Source organism: Sinocyclocheilus rhinocerous, unplaced genomic scaffold (genome assembly GCF_001515625.1).
Source record: "Sinocyclocheilus rhinocerous isolate Xijiao unplaced genomic scaffold, SAMN03320098_v1.1 scaffold30, whole genome shotgun sequence".
Classification (NCBI taxonomy): domain Eukaryota; kingdom Metazoa; phylum Chordata; class Actinopteri; order Cypriniformes; family Cyprinidae; genus Sinocyclocheilus; species Sinocyclocheilus rhinocerous.
The window spans coordinates 2,435,981-2,459,901 of record NW_015657838.1 but is presented as its reverse complement, the minus strand read 5'-3'; the positions used below and the strand labels follow the sequence as shown (position 1 = coordinate 2,459,901).

At 34.1% G+C, this 23,921-nt stretch overlaps 1 protein-coding gene across 4 annotated transcripts in view; it reads right to left on the bottom strand.

The window, feature by feature from the left end:
• Positions 1-2,215: 2,215 nt before the first annotated feature.
• Positions 2,216-23,921, bottom strand: part of LOC107721608 (ankyrin repeat domain-containing protein 10-like) — a 23,915-nt gene continuing 2,209 nt past the window's right edge. Inside the window, exons 2-5 of one of the 4 annotated variants that reach the window (XR_001637723.1) lie at positions 22,264-22,416; positions 18,048-18,139; positions 11,013-11,583; positions 2,216-2,278 (exon numbers count right to left, since the gene is read on the bottom strand). Coding sequence is in view for 2 of the 4 variants with exons in the window: in XM_016529713.1 (XP_016385199.1) it covers positions 2,264-2,278; positions 10,731-10,791; positions 18,048-18,139; positions 22,264-22,416 (321 nt within the window). In the remaining 2 variants the exon portion in view is untranslated. Of the gene's footprint in view, positions 2,279-2,440; positions 3,829-10,730; positions 10,792-11,012; positions 11,584-18,047; positions 18,140-22,263; positions 22,417-23,921 lie in introns of those variants that run through there. The other 3 variants (XR_001637724.1, XM_016529713.1, XM_016529714.1) reach the window with 3 other exon arrangements.

Genomic DNA, 23,921 nt, shown 5'->3' with positions numbered 1-23,921 from the left:
CAGTTTTGCTAACATGCTCTTACAAACTATTCATATGCACAAATTCAAGAGTCAGCGCTGTTTGTTAAATGAGAACATTTAATGAGTATAGAAATTACATTTTGCATCCATCTTAGGCATCCTGTTACTTTACATGAACAGTATTTTTATCTCAATCTCAGTGTCACACATAGCCGGTGTTTTAATGAGCACTTATAGTAAGACGTCCTTTGTAATTCTGAGTAGGAAATCATGCGTTAATCTATATGCAGTGCAAACTTTCTGCCATTTGTTCTGTTTGAAAGGATGATTTTTATATTAATTTATAGAAAGTCAGTGTAATCAAAGAATCACCTTTGTCTCAATACATAGCTCTTATCATACTTAATTAGTTTAGCAAATATTTTCTACACTACATATGAAATGCTATGCAAAACATTAGCTGGAAAAAATACTTTTACCCTCATACAATAACCTGACTAACACTTGATTGTTGATACAATAAATCTAACAACAGACCCTCTTCAACAGACACTGCAATAACGGCAACAGAAAGAAAAAAGAACTACAACCTAATTTAGTCAAAAAGGTTAAAGAAGTGACTGAATAGCACCTAGACTTCCTTACAAGAACACACGTATGAAAGCTGACAGCGAAGGTCTGTAGATGTACTTTATACATTCATGATAAGATAGGCTTTGGCAGAACAAGATAATTAAATGTTTAAGAAATTTAAAAAAAGGAAAATAAAATGCACAATATTTTATATTTTCAACAAGTGTATATATATATATATATATATATATACACACACACACACATTAACCTGGAATCATGTTTTTTTTTTTTTTTTGCTACTTAACAGGAACATAATATGGGTCACTCATAGCCAAAGCATTGACCAACTTCCTAAACCAAAATCCAACGTTACAAAACTCAAGGTCAGAAATTTGGCTGGGCAAATGCAATTCACTGCAAAATCAGTGTCGTACTAAGAAATAAAAAAAAAAAACACTGACATACTTTACAAGTATAGATTTCAGGGCATAAAAACAGCCTCATTACATGACGCAACTACTTTAGAGAGAAGGAAAAACATCTAAATCATTTAATTGCTTTTGGAATGCATTAGAATCAGAATTTAAAAATTAAAATGGCATTCAGGGAAGTTATTGTGCAAAAAACAAAACTCAACATTTGCTCCTATTGAGCAAAACACAGTTTAAAACAAAGTTCATACCACCAAAAGATAAAAGGACGGGGTGGTATGAGCAACTTATGATCACATGCTTTATACATACGATATGTGCCAAATTAAATTATTTTCCCTCCCAGACACACATCACCAAAAGAGCTTAAATTTAGCCAAGGCAAAGGCTCCTACAAATAGGCATAGGAGTTAGTGCAACGACATGGTATCTGCATTGAGGTCACGGTGAAGATCTCTGACTCTTTGTGGACTGGAGAGGACGAGCTCTCCATTCGGACAGCCCGGTCCTGCTCTGGACTGATGTAGCCATTGGAAGCCAGAAGCAGGGATCCATTGAAGGGTCGGTTCCCACCTGGGGTACTCAGTGCTTGGCCAAACTCCATGTGCATGTTCTCCATCAGGTCTTCTCCGCTGGATCCGTTTACGCCATTCATCGGCTGATAACCGATATCTGCAATGACACGTTCACGTTAACAAGTGGCGACCCAACGCAGTATCAAAACTGTTCATCATACAAATGTCTTTAAATTTTCAGTCAAGACTTACCATCTGTTCTGGCCTTTTTAATTAGATTAGACTCCATGCAATCAAGAGACCTTTTTCGGCTGGGAACCCCATTAAGGATGCTCCGTTCTTGGATTAGCTTGCGGTCCCCAAAACACACAGAGCCATTGTTTGAGAACCCGTTAAGCTGATTGAGCCGCTGGTTCTGGGCATTGAAAAGCAGTTGGGCACACTCTTCAAAGCCCTGGGCATGGGCTAGGTCAGCCGCGGTCAGTCCACTAGCGTTCCTCGTGCTGCGCAATGATAAAATTAGCGTGTTAACACTGCCGGTCTAAGGCAAATGTTTGCAAAGCACTCATACACAGACACAAACACACACATTTTCCCTTTCTGTATTTCATACCCTAAATTATTTTTGCAGTTTTTGAATAAAGGTAAAAAAAAAAAATTGGACAAATCATTGAACATCTATATCACTTAAAGACATTTATAATGTTGTGAGGTCTCAACTGCAATAGAACGCACTCTTGAAAGCCCTGGGCATGGGCTAGGTCAGCCGCGGTCAGTCCACTAGCGTTCCTCATGCTGCGCAATGATAAAATTAGCGTGTTAACACTGACGGTCTAAGGCAAATGTTTGCAAAGCACTCATACACAGACACAAACACACACATTTTCCCTTTCTGTATTTCATACCCTAAATTATTTTTGCAGTTTTTGAATAAAGGTAAAAAAAAAAAATTGGACAAATCATTGAACATCTATATCACTTAAAGACATTTATAATGTTGTGAGGTCTCAACTGCAATAGAAAATGAAAAACTATTGAAGCATACACACAAAGAACACGATATATGAAGAAATACAAATAACCATATTTCTATTACAGTACAGTCAACGGTAAATATTTGTCGATGGCAAGTGGAGAGATTATGATTTCCACAAGAATGACTAACAAATGAGAAGAGGTTTGGCAATGCCAAATGATTTTTCCAAGAATTCTCTTCAACTCAACAGATGAACTGGACAGATGATTCACTGAATCATTTTCAAAACCAAGTAAAAGAATGCCACACCAGAACAAACATAGTAAAAACAGTGGCAATAAGAAGCCAATAACTGTAGACAGAAGAATGCAGACGTTTTAACAGGTCTTCTTAAATCTGTGGCCGGACCACAGCTGTGAGCTGAAGGAAAATATCACGCCAATCTTCTGATTTAAAATGAAAGAAAAAAAAAAAGATATCCTCATATCCTCAAGTGGTTTTGATGAACGAATCTTCATTTTTATGGTTGAAAGAGGACATCTTGGAAGCGAAAAGGCAAGCAAGACCTGATCAGGAAATTCTTCTTTAAACACTCAAAGACGGAAACAGTAGAGGAAGTTAAAGAGAACAGCATCCTGGCTTCTTTAAGAGAAAGATTGAATCCAATGGTCAACGTCGATACCATAAAGCATTCACGGGTCATGTGAGATGCATACCTGGTTAAAATCTGACATGAAAAGAGTGTGTATTTGGCATCAACAGTCATTTTCTATTGCAGTGAAGAAAAGAGAATACATGAATGAACAAAATCTAGGGCAAAATAACAGCGTTTACACTTACCCCAGGAGCTCCTGCTAGCACTTCTACCATGAATGCAGTGAGAATACAGAAATGTGACTCTTGGCAGCGCAATACAGTACATACACACAGACTAACCTCAGACGATCCAATAGAATTTATTACAGACACCAATAATGTGTTGAGTGTTTTTTTAATCACTTTTTTAAATTTGGGTTATGCTCTCTCTTATAAGCAAACAAGTGTATCTGTATGGGTTTTGAGTAACTGCCAGCTTTTGCTGCACTCTTTATTTTTATTTTTACAAGTAACAAAGCTTGAATTAGAAGATTTGTTTGACCTAACACTATTTTATACCAACTGCAATTTAAATTGACTGGGGATAAAACAAGCAATTTAAACCTACTATACATCAATCCACATTCCAACTTGCCATAAAAAAAACATTACTGAATCCAATGCAGAGCAGCTGGCTGTCATACAACTTCAAAAGCAATTCAGTGATGTCTAGGCTGTAACGTGACTGGTTTTCAAGGCACATGGTCCAAGATGACTGTCTCCAATGGTAGATCTGCAGAGAATGAAATCTTCCCATAATAAGCACATGGCTACATCCAAAATCCCATATCTGTCTGAGAAGAAGATGCTACATTTGATGAGGAACAAACTTTGCAACTGTTCTATACTCTATAAGTATGTTCTATATAGTCTGAATGTGTGTTGGATGAATGAAATCCAGACGTACTACACTCGCCATGTTATTATTATAGTAGTTGAAAGAGAACATCTGCACACTCACTTAAGTATAGGCTATTTATTAACCAACGTTTCGACCAGCAGCCTTTGTCAAGGTATCATACCTTGACAAAGGCTATTAGCTGAAACGTTGGTTAATAAATAGCCTATGTTTAAGTGAGTGTGCAGTTGTTCTCTTTCAATTAGATATTTTCCTTCAACTTGCACCTCTACAGATGTGCGTTTGCTTTGCATTATTATAGTAGTTACCATTACTTCCATTAACAATTCCTCTCATGTGGCCTCATGGGATAGTAAAGTGTTCATCAGATGCACACTTCAGAATGTCAGCAATAGTACCAGGTCATCCGTGTACTTTTCACCTACTGTTTTATGAAAACAATGATAGTAGAGAAGTAGGTTCAGACACAGAGCATCAACTGATGAGCTGATGAGGTGAACTGTGTGTTTGATTAGAAAGTGTTTGAAAATGTGTACTTATGATGTGCCTGCAGAACAGTACAAGAATAGTACATCAATAGCACTGTGCGGAGAATAAATATCTGAGGAACAAGCAGTTCACTGTGAGGACATGATGCTTAGGTGCAAAGACCTTGGTATTTTGATTGGAAAGAAGGAAAATGCTGGCAGTCCCCCAAAGCCTACATCTCATTTTCATGAATCTGTGAAATTTGTGCAAAAAGCATTTCATAAATATTTTAAATGTAATATATAATATATATTTTAACAATGCCCAACATTAAATTTTGTAGCTAGCTACATAAGCCAATCATCATTAGGTAACAATCATTAAATGCACTATACAATTTAACTTATTTCCTGTATGCGCTACCACTGAGTGACATTCACGAAGTAAGGGGTTTGCTTTCGGCTTCAGGAAAAGGTTTGTTCATTCATGGATTCATTACAAATTTTTTTTATAAATAATAATCACAATAATCATTCAGACATGGTTTTTTAATCTCTAACTAGATAACAGTCCATACACACATTCATTCCAACACATAAAACATGTTTAAAACCAAACATCTAAAAATAATACAATTTCCAGCAAATAAAGTAAAAATCAAACATTTTTCAATGAACATACCCTCCCCACTTATTCCTACCCAAATCTGAAGAAAAATATGAATGCTTCTCAGATGTTCTGATGTCAAAAAGACATTTGTAACAAACACTTCAGTAGATGCGTGTCCATCCTGGCAGGTCTCAATTGAAAATGAACCTCTTAGGTGCAAGAAATCTGAAATAATTACCAAAACAAACACAATGATCATATGGACAATTGATTAATAGTTCACACTATCCGCTGTTTATGGGCCCGATTCTGTGAGTGACTTGAATATTTCTGTTATACACACAGGAAAAAATACAATTCAGATTAATTTGTTCCTTTTGCTGCTTATGACCTCAAAATGGATGGGTTTTAAATTTGTACACAGCACCAATAGGTATTTATATTATAAATTATTATAATTTATATATAAATTATATAAAGTTGTGTCTTTATATTACAACTCTTGGTAAACATTACTTTACTGAATGATAAATGAAGTTTGTATCAGGTAATCTAACGAAATAGCAAATTTTACTTTGATGGTTATCTTTTGTTGAAAGTTTATATATATATATATATATATATATATATATAGCATAAGACTCAATAATTGTAAATATCACAGATAACATATTGCTCAAAATAACAGTAACAATAGATGTAATATTTTTGCACATGCCAGTTGAGTTTAGAATGCCAGAAAACTGTTTTGTTTACATATTGTTCACAGAGTTAGATGAGATTTCTAGCACCTTTAATTAGAGATCATTTCAGTTTATGTAAACATAAAAGATACTTGAACAGGAAAACTTATGCTGTTATTAATTTACCTTGATTTCTATTTAGTTAACTTGCTTCTACTTGAGTTAGACATTTGCTTAGTAATCTAAACCGCGAGACATAACGGCAACGGCAGCACCATGTTACCATTTCTAAATAAAAACAGTGGAGCGATTCACACCACAAGCGCTCAGGGTTGTTTATTGTATTGATCTTTCTGTGTTATATCCTCTAATATATATTTTTTTAATCTAGAGCCAAACACGCTTCATTCAAGCCCTTCCCGTGTGCGTTGCTTCTCTATAAAAACAGAAGCAGAAACACGGTGAGCAGCAAAATAGATCGATACTTTTGCTAACACACTGCAGAAAACAACAATGCTGCAAATATAGTTATTTTTACCTATCATACTCTGACCATTCAAACCAGGTTTGAGACATAACATTTTTTTTATCTACATTTAGCAGTATTAATCAGTATGGTCAGAGCATTTTAAAAATAAACATTATTGTTAAAATTGGGAAATTTATTTGTAGATGGCAAGGAAAGACAACATAAACATTGAAATTACCAGTTAACTTTGTTTTCTGCTCATGATGAGAGCATTTTGATTGTTTTAAGCAAAATATAAAAATACTCCAGATTTCAAGAGGAAAATTCTGAACCCCCATACAGTATTTTCCGCCACATGGCCTTTTGCCTTACGAATGTATCTAAACGTAAAAAATAATAATAGCTTAAAACATCTGATCTTATATTTTAATAATCATGTCTAAATGGGCTCAACTGATGATTTTTTTTTTAATAGAAAAATTCTCAGAAGCCACTGGCCTTTGGCTCCGAGGACCCAATATCCTCATCTTTGATGAATATTTTGACTGTTTAGGTTTTTTTTTTTCTTTTCTTTTACAAAGCATTACTGGTGCCCAGATGGAAATGTGTAACTATTCATACATATATCAGGGGCGTTTCCTCCGAGGAGGCAAGGGAGGCAGTGCCTCCTCAAAATACTGGATGAGAAAAAAAAAAAAAATCTTGTAATACAAAAATAAAAGAACGCCAATATTACAAAATATAACATTAAAAAGTGTATAAATCACTCGTTTTTCTAAAGAAACATTGTCCAACAGCGACACCAGCAGGTAAAGTTACAGCAGGAGTCCGTGTCTCTCTCGCCTCCCCTGAGCCCATTGAGTTTTAACAGACCCCCTAAACCGTGCCGTGAGTTTGGTGGGGGGTAATTGAGAATGAATGGGGGAAAGTCACGTAAGATGAGGCAATGCCTCCATCGCGAAATGACTGGATATGACTGGTTATATTCGGCTGTGATTGGTTCATGCGATAAATCCCGCCTCTTGTGTTCGTGTGCATTCGCAAATCAGTCTGAATGACCAATATAATGGTGTTAATGGGAATACTCATTTTAAAAAGTAAGTAAACAACCCACACACTTAGATATAATAAAACATGATCTGTGGGAGTTTTTAGGGAGTAATCAATCAAGCTTGGTGAAATTAAAAGTAAATCTCTGAATCTCTGACCAATATTTACAGAGCTTTTATGACTGATGACCTGAAAAATTCAAAAACGGTTAAAAGTTAACTATTAAAAAGAATAGCTGAACATAAGTTCACAAATAAAATATATTGTTTAAAGTGTTACTGCCTTAAGTTATTATTTTGAAATAAATGTAAAATGCTTAAAAACAGAAAATGTGACTGGGACATGAATTTGCATTTAATAAAAAAAATAAAAAAAAGAGGACTTTGCCTCATTTCAGAACACCACTGCTACCCACTTGAAGATACAGAACATGTATTTTTTACATGTAGTTTGTCGCAGTCTTTTTGGAAGGCATTGCAGGACTGGATGGTAGAGAAGGGTGTGATTGCTGATGGTTTCACTCTAACCTTACAAGATGTAATGTACGGAATAACCAAAGAGTGCTCTGTTTTGTACGATTTGATTAATAATATTATATTATTAGCAAAATACTTTATACATAAATGTAGATATTTTAAATCCCCTCCTTTGTTTATTGTATTTAAAATTGATCTAAAATACTTCTCAGATGCCCTTAGTAAAATGAAAAATCCAAAAGCAGTAAAACTACTTAATTTGTTTGTATTATATAATTTGTTGTAATTATGTATTTTTTATTATTTAATTTATTTTTATTTTATATTTTATGTTTCTTGGAATGTTTTATTATATGATTTGTCTGGAGCTTAGTATGATTCTATTGTGTTGAGCCTTCCATACCAGAATCTTTTTTGTATACTAATTAATGCCAGTTTGTTGTATTCAGATTTTGCATTTAATAAAAAAAAAAAAAAAAGAGGACTTTGCCTCATTTCAGAACACACTGCTACCCACTCACTTTATATATATATATATATATATATATATACATTTTTTGACCTCTCTTGGAACTTTAAAGGATTATTTCACTTCCAGAATGAAAATTCTGTCACCCATGTTGGTATCCGAACAGTTGATGGGCACCATTGACATACACAGTATTTTTTTCCCCCTACTATGTACGTCAATGGTGCCAATCAACTGTTCGGATACCAACATTTAAAAAAAAATATCTTCTTTTGTGTTCATCAGAAGAAAGAAACTCAGGTATCCATACAGGTTTGGAACAATTTTAGGGTGAGTAAATGATGACAGAATTTTCATTCTGGAAGTGAAATAATTCTTTCATTGAATACCCCTGCCCTAAATTATCATTCTGTGTGTGTACAGAATGTAGGATTTACTCTACAATTTGCCATCATGTGGCTGTAAACAAGAAACATTGATGCTAACAATTAATGAAATATCAATGAAAGAATTATTAGCAATTGAACATCTTTCTTTCTTTTTTAATTTTTAGTAAACTGCTGTCAAGAGAGACGTGTTTTGTTTATGCTTGTTCAGATGTAGCATTAGACATGTGCCGGTATTCGGTAATACGCTATATCACGATAATGAACATGCACGATATTGTTATCATGGGCACTTCAAAATACAGTGAATAATTATTGAATTTTTGAATGCATTTAAATAATACATTTCCCATCAACTGGTTAAAATGCACAACACCGCAGTATGCTGTGTCAAAGAGTCATGCGCACTCTGAAGTAAGCAAGCCCAACACGGAAGACAAGCGCATGGAGGAACAAGTGAAGGGCCCTGTCCCAAATCGCACCCTAAACCCTTGAGGTGGTGTTCATCACATCACTAAATACTTGAATACTTAGACTTAAACGGCTATTAATTTTCAAACTTTTTTACATTTTAATCTACATGCCCTTGTTATAGAGTGTTTTCACGACACGTCATCAATCCGAAGTCGGCCACATTGACTGCACTGAACTTAAACAATGCCATTAAACTGAACGGAACTCTCAAATTTTGCTGATTATTGCTGCTGAAAATGGTCAATTATTGTCGTGTTTTGGGCTGTACTAAATCAGTCGGACCGGGAAAAACATATGGATTATTATTCTTATTATGCAGCTACTTTTATGGCATTACACCATTTTATTTAAAACTATGGAATTGCACATTAAAGGGTTTGCTGACTCAAAAATTTTAATCACCCTCATGTCGTTACAAACCTTTTGTTTATCTTCGAAACATAAATGATGACATCTTAATGAAACCTGAGATATTTCTGTCCCTCCATTAAAAATCCTGGGAAACAGAAGCTCAAATATGCCTGAAAATGGTCAATTATTGTCGTGTTTTGGGCTGTACTAAATCAGTCGGACCGGGAAAAACATATGGATTATTATTCTTATTATGCAGCTACTTTTATGGCATTACACCATTTTATTTAAAACTATGGAATTGCACATTAAAGGGTTTGCTGACTCTGAAAATTTTAATCACCCTCATGTCGTTACAAACCTTTTGTTGATCTTCGAAACATAAATGATGACATCTTAATGAAACCTGAGATATTTCTGTCCCTCCATTAAAAATCCTGGGAAACAGAAGCTCAAATATGCTTGCTTGACACACAAGCTTCATTCTCACGCATCAAGCATGTACAGTTGAGCTTTTGTTTACCATATTGGATGTTCTTTATGTATGTGCACTGATCAATGTTTTTATGTGAATAAAAGGATAAATGGAATCTGTTAATCGCAAAGCAATCATGTCTCTTTAGAAGACTTGCATTACTTTTAAAAACTATTTAGGACCTTTTCAAGTGTTAAATGTCTTGGTGGAATGGACTTTCAATGGAGGGACGGAAATTTCATTAAAAATAGCTGCATTTGTGTTTCAATGATGAACAAAAGTTTGGAACGACATGAGTGAGTAACTAATGACAAATTTCTTTTTTTTTTTTGGGGGGGTGAACCATCCCTTTTAATCTAGACAATATTCTTAAAGTCAGATTGATATTATTACATAAAAATTTAGGACCTTTTCAAGTGTTAAATGTCTTGGTGGAATGGACTTTCAATGGAGGGACGGAAATTTCATTAAAAATAGCTGCATTTGTGTTTCAATGATGAACAAAAGTTTGGAACGACATGAGTGAGTAACTAATGACAAATTTCTTTTTTTTTTTTTGGGGGGGTGAACCATCCCTTTTAATCTAGACAATATTCTTAAAGTCAGATGATATTATTACATAAAAAGTCAGGTTTACATACACACATTAGACCTGCCAGGTTTGCCACTGTTTCCCGGTAATCACTGTGACAATGACGATTTCACTTTGGTGAATGAATTACATTTTTATTTAAATAATGAAACGGAAGCATTCATCTTGTTTCTTCATTCCTGATATGCTTTGCTACTCTCTTTTTTGCTTCATAAATTCCCTTCCATTGGTTGAGCCCTGACACATAACTTCCTGAGCATCAGACCATGCTTACTCTGGACGAGACTAAGAAGGGACTGATTAGACCTGTCCTACAGATACGTCCTATGGTTAGTCTACAAAAAAATAAAAAACAAATAAAAAATAAAAAACAAACATTGAAATTAAATAGGAAATAAATATACATCAACTGCATTGATTTAAGGGCACAATTAAGCAAAGCATGCAGGTCAAAAAACAAAAAACTAGATCTAATAATTATAAACAAACAAAAAAAACTTTGTCTTTTGAAAGCTCAAAATGTCCTATCAGTAAAACCAATCACCGCATGAAATACCTCAACAGTTTGCCAGTGTGTTGATACTGAAGGGAGCGATAGTGAGAACACTCCTAATGCCACAACAGTGCAGTTTCGTTGAGGGAACTTGGAGTGAGTCAGCAGTGTCTATTTGGAATGCTCTCCCCCTTTTCTAGGATTACTTGAAAAAGTCAAGTCATTTCGAATTCAATAGCTGCAAAAACATTGAGATGTGTAGACGTTCTCTAGAATTCTGCCGTAACAGTTAACAAAATGCAATCTCCATTTCTTTTGTCATCATGCCACTTTCATAAGGACAAAGGTGACAGATGATTCATAAAAGAACATGTTTTGTCATAGGGTAATCATATATCATAGGGTAACTTCTACAGGTGACATTGTAAATACAAACAGTTTGTCTATGAACAAAGTCTCAGAATAAAAGATGCAGACAGGTTAAAACAAAATACTAGTAATGCTATTCATATTATGAAGATCTAGTAATGCAAACCCTGCTGATATTTAAGCCTACCCTGTTTTCCTTTACTATTATATGCTACCTGAACCACACTTTCTCCTGCCAGACTTTTGGATCGAGAGCTTTGGGAGACTGATGAAAAACAAAACAGATAAAAAAAATCATGCATTCAAAAAGGATCTACGTTTTTAAATAGTTTATAGTAAACCGTAAACAGTATTTTCCCCATTTAATTTACTTTACTGAAGGGACAAGAATTGATAAAGAGCAATTGTACTTGTTTCAGTCATTTCTTTTCAGACTTGTGTCGTCTGCAAGAGCTTGACGGCTCAACATGGAAGAGTTAACTCTAGGCCATGGGTGCGACATGACTTCATATTCTTTTTAAGGCACAGCATACTTTTGGTGCTTGAGTTAAATTAAGGACAGTTAAACAATTTATAAAGGACATTGGGTCAAACCCGGTAATTTCAACTGGATGTTTTATTTGAAATATCTCCACTAGACTAGATAATAAAGAGAGATAAAAGACAAAATGTACACTTGAAGCTGTGTACATCACAGGTAAAGAACATAAGAAGCTGAACAACGTGATTTTATTGAGGTGTATGCTAAACCAACCTGAGAGACCCTGAGGCTTTAAAGGACAAGGGAGTGCAAAACTTTCGGTATCACAGAAAGAGAGAGAATAGAAGAAAGACAATGTGACAAAGCACATTTCTTCAAAGGACTTGGCTATTTGAACTTGGCAGGCAATGAAGAGTCGACATGTCTGGTAAAGATGAAATTACTGAAGACATTTCAGTGAAGAAAGAATCGGGATTTCAATGAGAAAATGTAGTGTGTCCATCCATCAAACAGTCAAAAGCTGGGGAAGTCTTTCCATTAAGCCATGAACAACAGAATCAAGAAACTGAGGTAACAATGAGTCTGTCTGGAGACGTCCAATAGAAAAAGAAAAACATATTCAGAAGAAGATACACCTTTGTGCAGTTGATGATTGAGGATTCAAGTAGAATTTGGAAGTGCTCCATTCTCACTGTCTTAGGGAATTTTACAGAGGACATTTAAAACATAAAAAATACAAGCTGAATAAATATTTTCAATTTAAATCTAGTTCTAGTCTGCTGGGATCTGGAGGAATAGTTCCAGCAACGGCAATAAATTAATGCTTGCTCCTTGGAAGTTCCTTTGTCTTCTCTATGCCATTCACATTATTTTGGTTTCAGTCCATGACATCTTGAAGGAATATAACTTCTGGACGTCACAATGAAATGGTGCTCTTTTGCCAACTTTTAAGGTAGGAATATGGTGGTACTGTCAAGCGTCCAGAGAAAACTTTCATTGGTGGCTGACGTGTTTTCTTCAGAAAGAAAAGTATCAGCTGGATTCAGGTCTCAAGAAATCAATTAAAGTAAAAACTAGAAATACGTAGGGAGGAAACAGATAAAACATCCAGTTTGGCATTTTTTCCCCTCAAGCAGATCTTGAAGAAGAAATTTTTATATATATACAGTGGGTACGGAAAGTATTCAGACCCCCTTAAATTTTTCACTCTTTGTTATATTGCAGCCATTTGCTAAAATCATTTAAGTTATATATATATATATATACTGCTTCCCTACTAAGAATAGTTCTAAATGTGTTAAATGTATAAGGTAGGTAATACAGGACAATTGTGATGTTTGTGTGCTGTGCCATTGATGGGAAGGATCAAACTAACTCAACTTAAATCCTGTTAGCTGAGGTTCCAGATTTTGTAATATGGGAAACAAAATAGCTATTAGTTATTTATTTTTTTTATTGTTATTTAAATTTTTTATTCATTGATTTTTTTATTAAAAAAATAACAAAGGAAGAATAATGTTTTTCTAGGAGTCAAGAAGTTTTTAAAATACAAAATAAAACCCCAAACCCTCACTCCTCTCAATCTCCTAACTAGGCCTATATTATAAAAGCCTTTTATGGATAAATCTGACACACTATAGCTGTCATCGGCTTTAATACTGACTGGGGCTTCAGTGCCACTACCACTTGTAAGACTTTTGAAACATTGTTCATACTCCCATAAAAACAAACATCAACACTCCTATTTGTCTGGTTGCTAAATACACATTTCATCACCATCTCAAAAGCATTTCCAATAGGTCAAGCAAGACAACATGCACTGACAGAAATTGAACATTTAAAAACAACCCATAGATCCCCAAGACCAAAATGTTTCTCCTTTGTAATTTTGAATGCCACATGTTACTCATGGATAAAGCAATACAACGTCAGTCATTCATAAGATTACTTCTATCACAGATTTGTTTTTGAAAATAAAAGTTTATCAAGTGAAATATACCTTTATAGGTATATATATTTTAGACAGTAGTATAGTACCACTGGGACGTATAGGTGTTTGAATGCAACAGTGGTTGAATTAGCTATTTTTGAGAAATTTTTTTTGGTGCCTATTTGTCTTCCTGGACAACTGTTTGAAACACTTCAGGTGTGTGAGGGGTTCTCTCTTTTTCCTTAACACAAGGTCATGAAACTATTCAATCTAAAGACTAGCTAAAATGCTAAAAAGATTCTCTTACATATCATATACATAAGTAAAATTTTGAATTGCAATTTCAGTTCGCAATGAAAATATTATACTCAGAATAACATCAACTGATGAAATCTGTGCTACCCTTGAACTGAAGAATTTCTGAACCGAAGCAGTGGGATTACATTGCATTTTTTCCCCCAGTATTTTTTACTGACTGGGAGTGAAATGGAATGTTGTGAAGTCCGCAATTCAGCCAAACAGTTGCTTTGTATTTTTAGTGTACTGTTAAATAACTACCAAATGACAATAACAGAATGCAGCCTTCTAGTCATTTGTATACTGTAAAGTTTGCACGTAACTGTAATTGTTCTTTTTTTCACACAATGTAGCAATGATCTTAATAGTTTTATTGCAAAACTTTATAATAAGATTCAATTTGTTAACATTAGTTAATGCATTAGGCATCCTGAACTAACAATGAACAATGCAAGAACAGCATTTACTAATCTATGTGAATGATAATTAATATACAAACACAATTTTTTATCATTTTAAGTTGTGTACATTAATATTTATGTATTAAGGACACAAATGAACAATACTAATTGTATAAATTATCATTAACACAGATTATTAAATCATTAATATAATACGTATTTTTGGATCATGACACAAAATGCAACTAATGTTAACAACTTAAAGGTTTATTGTAAAGTGTCACCAGTTTTAATTAATGGTATTAACGTAATGTTACAAATGATATTAATGTATGTTGTGCTGACCATAACCATATGGCATTCAAAAGAGGAGAACATCATCTGCAGGGTGAATTTGCAGTTGTAGTGCGTTCAGCAGGCTTGTGTTCTTCAGACCAAAAGCCTGCAAGAAACACTAGCAAGCCCATTACTGTACCTGCTGTTCCACAAAACACATCATACCTCTGCTTTCCAAAGTAGGACTTTGTTTGACCTCAGTCAACTGATGGCTGAGCATAGAAAACACATTTAAAAAGCATAAAAAAACACATGAATTACTAACCACATTTAAGTACGATAGATTTTAGACTTGCATATTTCATGATCTGGTAATCTAAGTTTAAAATTTCATTTTAAATTACACAAATTGAGCCAAAATATATTTAATAGCATTTTAGTCACTAATGGAAGTGTTGGTTTCATGTATGTGTCTCTGTGGAACATCAGATCCTTTCCAGTTATTCAGGATGTCCTCCATCATCATTAAAGTATTGCCTCAATGAATTCCCAAGTGACATTTCTCATTGTCAAGAGATATGAAATGGCAAGAGTAATTTCTCCAGAATGAGCAACAAGAACGCTCCTGCACCACACTATGTGTGTGCTGTCAACTCAAAACATACACAAGCTTATACTTGTATAGTTATACCTTGTTGCAACATCCTGGAGATCTGTAGGCAAAATAATCAACATTAATAATGCAAGAGCTTCCTTCAGAATCCCTCTGCAAAGTCAATATCATGTTTTATAACAAATGCTGTGTATACCCACCTGAATCTAAATGATCTAAATCATGCACAAGTTGTTGGAGAACAGTATGTCAAATATCAAACGATATTTTCAGTCCCTGCCGTCTCACTATTATGACAATATGAACACACGGACATCATCTCCAGAGCTACTCTGAGAGTCACTTCATGAGCATTTTACCATTTAATTTGAGAAAAACTACCATCATATCACATACACAGCAGCTGCAAGTTCTTCACAGCAACCCGTCAAAATAAAAGTTTGGTTTAACTTGAAGAAACTGTGACAAAAATATATTACTTTTGTGCAGTAGAATGAAAGACTCAATGTAATACTACAACTACTACTAAATAATAATAATAAAGCTTTATTTTAAAAGGAATAATCAGACATTTTTTTCTTCTTAATTTTGACAGTAAATCTGTTGTGTAGCACTTTGTTTGCCAAAAAATGAAGGGTTTAATCTTCATTTGATTAAAGGATAAATTAAATGAATGTTTTAAGCCCTCATTTGGTTAACAGAAAAAATTAAGAAAAACTATTTATAGGGCACTATTATTGTTTAAAAAAAAAAAGAAAAGAAAAAGTTTAAAATACAGGTCTGTGGCTCTTAATTTCTTTTTATCAATACACCATTTGTAAACTGATGTTCACTGTTCATTTTTTTTTTTTTTAGAAATATCAATACCATTTGTATTAAAACTATATTCATTGACTTTAATAAAAAAAAATCGAGAATAGAATCAGGAATCAAATCAAATCGAATCGAGAGCTTGCGAATCAGAATCAAATCAGGACATCTAAATCAATACCCAGCCCTATATAAGATTAGCTAAAAACTTTCAGTCAGGTGTGTTCTGGCAGGCTGAAACTAAACGTTGCAGGAAAGTGGCCCTTTAGGAGCAGGACTGGACACCCCTGGCATTTGATGAACACTATATATTTATAGATATGTGGCTACTATTTCCCTAGTTTTTCTGTTTGCAAAATTTCACAATCAAACAGAGCTGTTCATGTGTGTTCTTGCATTATTTTTTGTTCAACTTCAAACAGAATACCATGTTTTGACAGCTTTAGATTACTAGAAAGAACTAAGAAAAGAAAAAAAAAAGCAATAAAAATGTTATTACAAGGGATATAATGACACTGCAGAGACATTTTGAATGGAGCTCAAATCCCCCTTGACACCAAGGGGTCTCACACACTTCATTTCATCTTATCTCTCAACAAGGAAAAAAAACCTTGGCAACAATGTAAAATAGCAATAGTTGTTGTTTGCTTTTGAGCTGTGAGGAAATGTGCAACAGTTTGCAACCTTGTAATGGCAACACATTTAAAATCAAAAAGTGAAGGAAACAAAAAGGATATTACCTCTGCACCTCACAGGGAAGACATGATAGAGATCATCAAATTACTGAATTCAGAATACATTTCACATTTAGGCAAAATCAAGCCAATAAGACCAAATCTGGTCACAGATTTCAGAAGAGCTCCATCAAAACACATTTAAAAATGGATTGAGTATTAGGTCACTTTTCAAAATCACATTTTTAGCTCAACACTGATATTAGTTAATATATCGCTTAATGCATTAGGTATCATGATCTAATAGTGAACAATACAAGAACAGCATTTATTAATCTTGGTTAATGTTCATGTTTACATATACTAAAATGTACTAAATTAACATTTCAAACTGTATAATTATGCATAATGCATCGTTAACAAACAAATTAACATTGAACAAAATAATTATAGATTAACATTAAATTAATAAATGTGGCAAAAATGCTGTTCATTGTTAGTTCATGACACATAATTCATTAATGTTTACCAATTTTTTTGCCCTGTCAAAACGAACCGACTTAAATGAAAAAGATCTTAATAATAATAATCTTCATCTAAATACATTAATATACTAACAGTAAACATGCCTATATTGATCCAGAACTTTTTATAAGCTTACATTTTTCAATAAATCTTAAAATAAAATAAAAAATAAAAAATCAGCTAAAACATTGACTTCATAGATTGTTCTGATAATATAATAATGAATTTAATATGCACATATCCATTTATTCAACATTTTCCATGTCATGCTTAACAACACCCCTTAAAATTGTAGGTACAAACTGTAACAGCCTCACTTTCATGGCTTAAATATTTAATTTATCAAGTAAAAGCATAATAAAGAGATAATAAACATTATAGTTGACATTCAATTGTAACTCATGCATGCAGGTTTTAAAATCAAGTAAAAATGTGAGATTGAAAACCAGTCAGATTTCTAACACTCAGGACAATAGGGTTCATTTGTCTAAAGAGAAGGGTAGGGAAATCAATACGGTTCAATACAGTCTCACTAAAATAGTGTCTTGCTCCCGTATTGTCTTGCAGTGGAAGAAATGAAATATAAAGCCTTACAATCAAGAGAATCAATGTTTCTGTTTTGATGGAGCCCCTCTTAAATGAAGCACCAGTGGGGCATTTGAATGGATGCAAGGGACAGAGAGAGACACAGTTAGAGTGAGCAGCAGTTAGAGAAGACTTACTCTGCCTTGGCTCCCTGGACCAGGAGCGTGTTAACGCAGTCAATGCTGCCAGCACGGGCCGCTTTGTGGAGGGGGGTTTCTCCAACATAGTCCTACAAGACAGAGAGAGAGACTCTAAAGCACCAGCTGGGACTAGGACTGTCACGATTGAGAAACTTTGTCTTAAGATTATTTGTCACACAAGTTAACATTCTAATTGTTTTGCTTCTGTCCATTACATCATAATCTTAATACACACACACCTTATAAAATCATAATTTATTCATAATGAACTTGGAATCAGTCAATAATGATTCAATAATTATGATTCCTTTAAGACTTTATAAACTAATTGCACAGGGGTATAATTATATTATTCATATTTGAACATATCAAAATCATACATAGCATTCATATTAAAATATTTAAATATGTTTTGAGTATTTACACTCGTTTAAACGTTTCTGTATTCTTTTTTTTGTTTTGTTTTGAAAGTCATGTCTAATGGCTGCATTCATTTAAACATACAGTAGATGAGTAATACTGTGAAATATGAATACAATTGAATCTGTTTTCTATTTTAATATATTTTCACATATAATTTAAGTCTGTGATGCAAAGCTGAAATTTCAGCAGTCATTACTCCAGTCTTGAGTGTCAAATGATTCTTCAGAAATAATGTATATTACAGCTATTTTTTATTTGCTTAAAATTCCATATGTGCATGACAGTATGTATTTAAAGTGAACCATGATTGGTAATCTGGATTAATAATTGTGTCGGGCCCATCCAAAAATAATGCAATTTATCTATTAGAAAAAGCCAATACTGCAAAGTGTTATTTAAGCATTTATTATGAATTGATATTATAATATTTATTAATAATTTAACATCTGAGATAATTCACTTTAATTTTAGTTTAAATTTTAGTAATTTGGTTGTGTTTTTTTTGTTTTTTGATTTTTTAATATGTCTATTTAGCTTTACTTTATTTCAGTTTTAGTAATTTTAGTACTTTCAACTGTCTTCATCTTAATTAGTTGTCAAGGCAACATTTCTAATTTCTGTTTATCAAGACACACTTTTCAAGTTTATTAGTTATCTAATATTTTATTTTATTTCAGCTTTGTCAATTACTGAAAATGATTTTGAACAGTTTTGGTTAACCATCACAACACTGTGTCTGCAGACTCCCCAGACTGCTGAATATGGCGGCAAGCACCAACTTGCTGGAAGTGAAAGTGCAATCTCTCCGTCACAACCCAGCATCATCATTTATTTAGGAGCTGGTGGATCAGCCGGCTGAACCTTGCACCCTGACAGAAAGCTACAGTAAACTCTTAAATCAGCGGCTGAGCATCAGCCAGCCCTTTCAGCAGAATCACTGATTCACGGTAGAGGACTGTGGGTCAGACTCGGTAGCTTTTCACTCCAGCTACATTCATCCGAGCAGTACAAGACAACACTGGGTAAGAGATCAGTCCATGGGACGGGCGATGCCCTTAAATGACTTATGCTGATCTGCCTGAGCCAACGGGGATGAGAAACTAGTCTATATTTGGAGAACACATCACTGGTTATGTAACAGTGGCCTAGTAATCTCATTTCTCTGCTGTAAAACACCAGTGAATGGTGGGTCCGGAGAATATATGAATAATCAGAAATATGCTTACGCGCTGATGGGGATTTCTACATTCTGCACACATGAAAACACAATAGTGATACAGTACATATACAGTCATGAAGGGCCCAGGGCCTCAGTAAACCAATGCTGACTGAGTCTGGGTTATCATCAAAAATGAGCATAGGTTTAAGCCAAATTTCATAAATACTTTCAAATAGGAAAACTGTAGGGGTCGGCGGTATTTCATCTTATTCAAATTCACCTTAAAAAATACTATGATTATGACCATATTTAACTCATCATGTTTCATTAAGTGATATAATGTCAATATATCAATTTACTACCAAACTACCAAAATTAGTTTTTTACCTTAAAATGAAAACCACCATAATAATAATACAGATGCTACAATAGAAAACCACAAGATGAATCAGAAATCATGTAAATGGCTTGTCCATAAAACATGGCCTTTACTCAATTACAAAACATCACACGACACTAAAATAATGCAGAAAATAACAACAGAAAATATAACACTAAAAACCATAATGTACCGTACTTAACAAAAATGAGAAGAAAATTATGTATATACAAAATAATTATGTGTTAGGAACGTCATTTTACTGTTGTTCACTGTAAATAATGACCATTTTTACTAGCAAAAACCATAAATTTGACAGTAATTCACCATAAAAATTTCACATTATGCAATTTTGGACCATTTACAGTTTTAACCATATATGGCATGGTAACTTAATGTTAATGAGGTTCTTAAGGCAGCACTTTTTTTTAATTTTTTTTATTTATTTGTACATTAAAGGATTAGTTCACTTCCAGTATAAATATTTCCTGATAATTTGCTCACCCCCATGTCATCCAAGATGTCTGTCTTTCTTCAGTCGCAAAGAAATGAAGGTTTTTGAGGAAAACACTTCAATGGTGGTCAAAGGGTAGAAGGTCCAGAATGCAGTTTCAGTGCAGCTTCAAAGGGCTCTACACAATCCCAGCCGAGGAATAAGTGTCTTATCTAGTAAGGGTGTGAACCTACACTGGTCTCACGGTTCGGTTCGATTACGATTATCATGTCATCGATTCAGTTCAATTCGATATCACGATGCTGCTTACCAGGTTGTTCATAAAAGCCGAAATGTGCCCAGATGTCGGCTTTTAAAGTAGTTGGAGCATTTTTAATTACTCGCACTCGCGTCTCGCCTCCCTCTGCCATTGTATGCTACCGTGACAAAGCACGTACGCGACAAATGACATCAGAAAAGCGTCAGTACGTTATAATCGGTTATGGTCTATTACTGAACCGATACTGAATCGTCCTCGTCTGCATCGCGATGCATCGTAGAAATGATTAATTTCGACACCCCTATTATCTAGCGAAACGATCTGCCATTTTCTTTAAAAAAATAACATTTATATACTTTTTTTTAACCACAAATGCTCGTCTTGCACTAGCTCGACTTCATGCATTACGTAGTCACGTTGGAAAGGTCACGCGTGATGTAGGCGGAAGTACCAACCCAGTGTTTATAAAGCGAATGTGCAAAGAAAGTCAAACGCCATTTACAAAACAAGGTAAAACAACGATGTCGGATGATTTTGAAGTTGGAGGAGAAAATGAGATGGAGTTTTTTACCCTACCTTACCTCTTTGAACCGGAGTACACAGATGAAGAGCTAACCGTGCGTGACCTTTCCAATGTGACTACGTCATGCGTGAATTTGCAGACACTCATCACAGAGCTAGTGCAAGATGTGCATTTGTGGTTAAAAAGTATATAATTTTTTTAGAAAATGACCAATCGTTTCGCTAGATAAGACCATTATTCCTCGGCTGGGATCGTGTAGAGCACTTTGAAGCTGCACTGAAACTGCAATTTGGACCTTCAAGCTGTTGGCCACCATTGAAGTCCATTATATGGAGAAAAATCCTGGAATGTTTTCCTCAAAAACCTTCATTTCTTTGCGACTGAAGAAAAAAAGACATGAACATCTTTGATGACATGGGGGTGAGTAAATTATCATGAAATTTTTATTCTGGGAGTGAACTAATCCTTTAAATATTTGACATTAAATTGGACAGTATTTTACAATTAAATAACATATTATGCAATGTTAGACTATTTTCAGTTTTTAACCTAATATGGCATGGCAACTTTTTACTGCAGCATTTTAGCGTTTATTTTTTATGTATTTTATATTTAATGTATTTTACATTAAATATATTATTCATTATTCAGTGCAAAATGCTTAACAGCTTAATGTTATGTTATGTAAGACTTGAGGGGAAAAAAACAATATAACTTTAATAAAATTGATAATACAACGTCTGATTTCTGATCAGAAGAATCACATTCAAAGCTGCTGTAAAACAGTGCACATTATGTGACCAGCTGTGACACTGCTAAGCAATGTAAACAACTGCTTTGTGCTGTGCCTAATATCACTCCCCTAAAACAATTCTTCCTCATCTTCACACTTCTTGCACTGTTTTCTCACATAACTTCATGTTTGTTCAATCTCACATGTAAATAAAGCAGTTCTGCATGCTCACCTTTAAAAAGGTGTGTCTCATACACAATCTCATATCGCAGTGAAGTCTTACCTGTCTGTTTATATCAGCTCCAGTCTGCAGCAGCCAGAGCAAGCACTGAGGATGACCCCCGAAGGCAGCAATATGAGCTGGTGTCTGGGCAAACCGAGAGGTCACAGAGTTCACACCACATCCCACCTGCACCAGACGCATGACACACTCCAGCTGGGAGACAGGAGAGGACGCAGGGGAAAAGTGCCTTTAATTAGTGCTCAACTGAGAGGGGCTTTTCAATGGCCGATACTGATGTCGATATATAGAGCAGGATTGCAGATATTTAAAATAAAACACAAATGCATTTTTTTGTCTTTTTTGTTAAATATATTTAAAAGTAAATATGGATCAGACCATTTGCACATTTCTGTGGTTCTCAGTAGCAGAAGTCATAATATTTGGGTAAACTTCTATAGTGGTGAATAGAAACTACAACATTACAAACTACTTACATTATCTGAATCCGAAAAAAAATCTATTTTATATTTTTACATTTACAATGTAATCAATATTCTATTTATTAAAGCCACGTATGAATCTCATCAAGTTAATGTTTTTAAGCATTTTACATATATTCCAAAATAATAACTCAAGGCAGTAACAATTTAAACAATATATTTTATTTGTGAACTTATGTTCAACTATTCTTTTTAATAGTTAACTTTTAACTATTTTTTTAATTTTTCGGGTCATCAGTCATCAAACTCAATAGGCTAAATATTCACAGACGCAGAGATTTACTTTTACTAACTAAAAACCCACAGATCATGTTTTCATGCCATTTTAAGTCTTATTTTGACGTAACAAAGTGGTTATATCTAAGTATGAGTTGTTTACTTTTTTCATTCTCAGTTACCCCCCACCAAATTTTTGCGACTGAAAACTACTGCGTGTGACTATGAAAATGTTTTTAGGAGCACCAGTGCGACTGACCCGATCATCATCATACTTGTGATTGCGCTCAGGGGAGCTTCAAATGTTTCTACGTGTTTTTGCAGCGTTGAGTAATGTATCACAGACATATCTCATGAATCCTTTCATATAGAGAGAGAGAGAGAGAGAGAGAGAGAGAGAGAGAGTTCAATTTGCTCCATTAGCAATAATAATAATAAAGATAATAATACACTATAGCATTTCTATGACTTTACAAAAATGGGAAAAAAATAGAGAGAGATTGATTACATTGGTCAGAAGAAAGATGTCAAATTTGCCAGTGTGTTAGAAACAGTCACTCACTATTTTTTTGTAGCAGAATGTTAGAAATGTATATACATTTTACATTTTTAAAACTAAAAATATAAAAATCTTTGCTAGATTTACATTAATAACTGTCATCACAATCTGTAAAAGGGTCCATTATCCTCAATTGAAAGGGTTATACAGCACTTCTGTTAATCATCCAACTGGACTCAGTGTTGGGGGTAACGCATTACAAGTAACGCGAGTTACGTAATCAGATTACTTTTTTCAAGTAACTAGTAAAGTAACGCATTACTTTTTAATTTACAAGAGAATATCTGAGTTACTTTTTCAAATAAGTAATGCAAGTTACTTTTTTTTTTCCAATTTATTGATTGACAGCTCTCCTGTCCCCATGTTGAGAGAAATCAGAAGATGTTACTGTAGTTCTAAAATAAATATGAATATGCATTAATTCATCTCACTCACAAAAAAAG